The 2,088-nt window shown below is 38.6% G+C and overlaps 1 protein-coding gene across 1 annotated transcript; it reads left to right on the forward strand.

Annotated features, from left to right (window-relative positions):
- Positions 1 to 320: 320 nt before the first annotated feature.
- LOC122444101 (olfactory receptor 4F3/4F16/4F29-like) lies at positions 321 to 1,268 on the forward strand. The gene has a single exon (XM_043472903.1). The coding sequence runs from the start codon at positions 339 to 341 to the stop codon at positions 1,266 to 1,268; it is 930 nt and encodes a 309-aa protein (XP_043328838.1). The 5' UTR covers positions 321 to 338.
- Positions 1,269 to 2,088: the final 820 nt, after the last annotated feature.

Genomic DNA, 2,088 nt, shown 5'->3' on the forward strand with positions numbered 1-2,088 from the left:
CCACCATCCCTCCCCCTCCAACTCTGGCCATGGACATCTACTACATTAGCATGTTTGTTCTATGCTCTTATTTACAGATGAGCAGTCCTGGAGGCTGTGGTGAAAGGGACATTGCACATGGAAGTGACTCAACTGCTTTAGGTGACCACAGGGAAAATGCTATTTAGTAATTAAATGCTCCTGAGAAGGACTTGAGGGGATTTATAGTCTTCGGAATGTGAATATCTTGAATAAGTGATCATTATATTAATAATATAAAAAAGTATTAATATTTTTGTTTTGTTTTCTTTTTCTTTAGTTTCCTCTTCAACATTCTAACTGATAAATCCATTCATGGAATGAATCACTCCATGGTGTCAGAGTTTGTGTTCCTGGGACTCACCAATTCCTGGGAGATTCAACTTCTCCTCTTCATGTTCTCTTCTGTCTTTTACATGGCCAGCATGCTAGGAAACTCCCTCATTGTTCTCACTGTGATGATGAACCCTCACTTACACTCCCCCATGTACTTTCTGTTGGCCAACCTCTCCATCACTGACCTGGGAGTTTCTTCTGTAATTTCTCCCAAGATGATTTACGACATTTTTAGAAAACGTAAAGTCATCTCCTTTGGAGGCTGCATTGCTCAAATCTTCTTCATCCATATCATTGGTGGTGTGGAGATGGTGCTTCTTATAGCCATGGCCTTTGACAGATATGTTGCCATATGTAAGCCTCTCCACTATTTCACTATTATGAGCAGAAAAGTGTGTCTTCTGCTTCTTGTCACTGCATGGATAATTGGCTTTCTTCACTCTGTGGTTCAACTGGGTTTTGTTGTAAAATTGCCAATCTGTGGCCCTAATATAATAGATAGCTTTTACTGTGACTTTCCTCGGTTCATCAAACTTGCCTGCACAGACACCTTCAGGCTAGAGTCCATGGTCACAGCCAACAGTGGATTTATATCCCTAGGATCATTCTTCATATTGATTGTCTCCTACATTTTTATCCTCATCACTGTTCGGAAACATTCTTCAGGTAGCTCATCTAAGGCCCTCTCCACTTTGTCAACTCATGTTATGGTGGTGATTTTGTTTTTTGGCCCTTGCATCTTTGTTTACATCTGGCCTCACTCCACATCACACCTAGATAAATTCCTTGTTGTTTTTGATGCAGTTCTCACCCCTTTTTTAAATTCAGTCATCTATACATTGAGGAACAAAGAAATGAAAGTGGCAATGAAGAAAGTATGCAGTCAATTTATTATTTACAGAAGGATTTCTTAAATGCCCAAAGTATTATAAAGTCTCTTCACTGAGTTGGAGTGATATTATACTTCTATTATTAATATTGGGAGTTTCCAAGTACCATATTCATGTTTAGATGACCCAGATTAAAATAATATGATTCTTTAAAAAATGTTAACTGAGAAACCATGTCACTGCCTATGGTTGGAGGAAGTATATGGTGTGGTAAAAGATATCTTCTGGAGAAGGCCAATTGCTTGTCTCTCAGGAGATATAATCTGATGGATTTATTATGGTCTAGACCTCTAGGCAGAGGACAAGATGCTTGAATGGCATCACAGACTCAATGGACATGAGTTTGAGCAAGCTTCAGGAGGTTGGTGATGGACAGGGAAGCCTGGCGTGCTGCAGCTCATGGAGTCGCAAAGAATCGGACCCTACTGAGCAAATGAACTGAACTGAGACTTCAAAATTGTCTCTTTGGTGTCAGAGTGGGTTATATAAAGGATTGCCAATTGACACTTAGTAAAGCAATACTACATGGAAATATACACATCAATATGCCTATTTATTAATTTGTCATAGAAAAATCAGTTAAGTGGCCTGAACTTCCACATAAATGTAACTCATTCTTCAACTGTAGGAAAATTTCTGGGAAGTTAAACAGTGATATAAACATTAATGAGCAGGGACTCAGAGCAAGAAAAGTTATACAAATATTTAATCATATCAGATTTTGCTATTTAATGACTATATTTCCACACTAGGATATGCCTACCATCACAGTGGAAAAATTAGATCCTTAGGTCAAGACTTTTATCCGGACAGTTTTGACTGAGCATCACAAGGCTTACCTTTT

Source organism: Cervus canadensis, chromosome 6 (assembly GCF_019320065.1).
Source record: "Cervus canadensis isolate Bull #8, Minnesota chromosome 6, ASM1932006v1, whole genome shotgun sequence".
In the NCBI taxonomy this organism is placed as follows: domain Eukaryota; kingdom Metazoa; phylum Chordata; class Mammalia; order Artiodactyla; family Cervidae; genus Cervus; species Cervus canadensis.

Coding starts and splice junctions, on each gene's coding strand:
- LOC122444101 (XM_043472903.1), top strand. CDS start 339: ATGAATCACTCCATGGTGTCAGAGTTTGTGTTCCTGGGACTCACCAAT.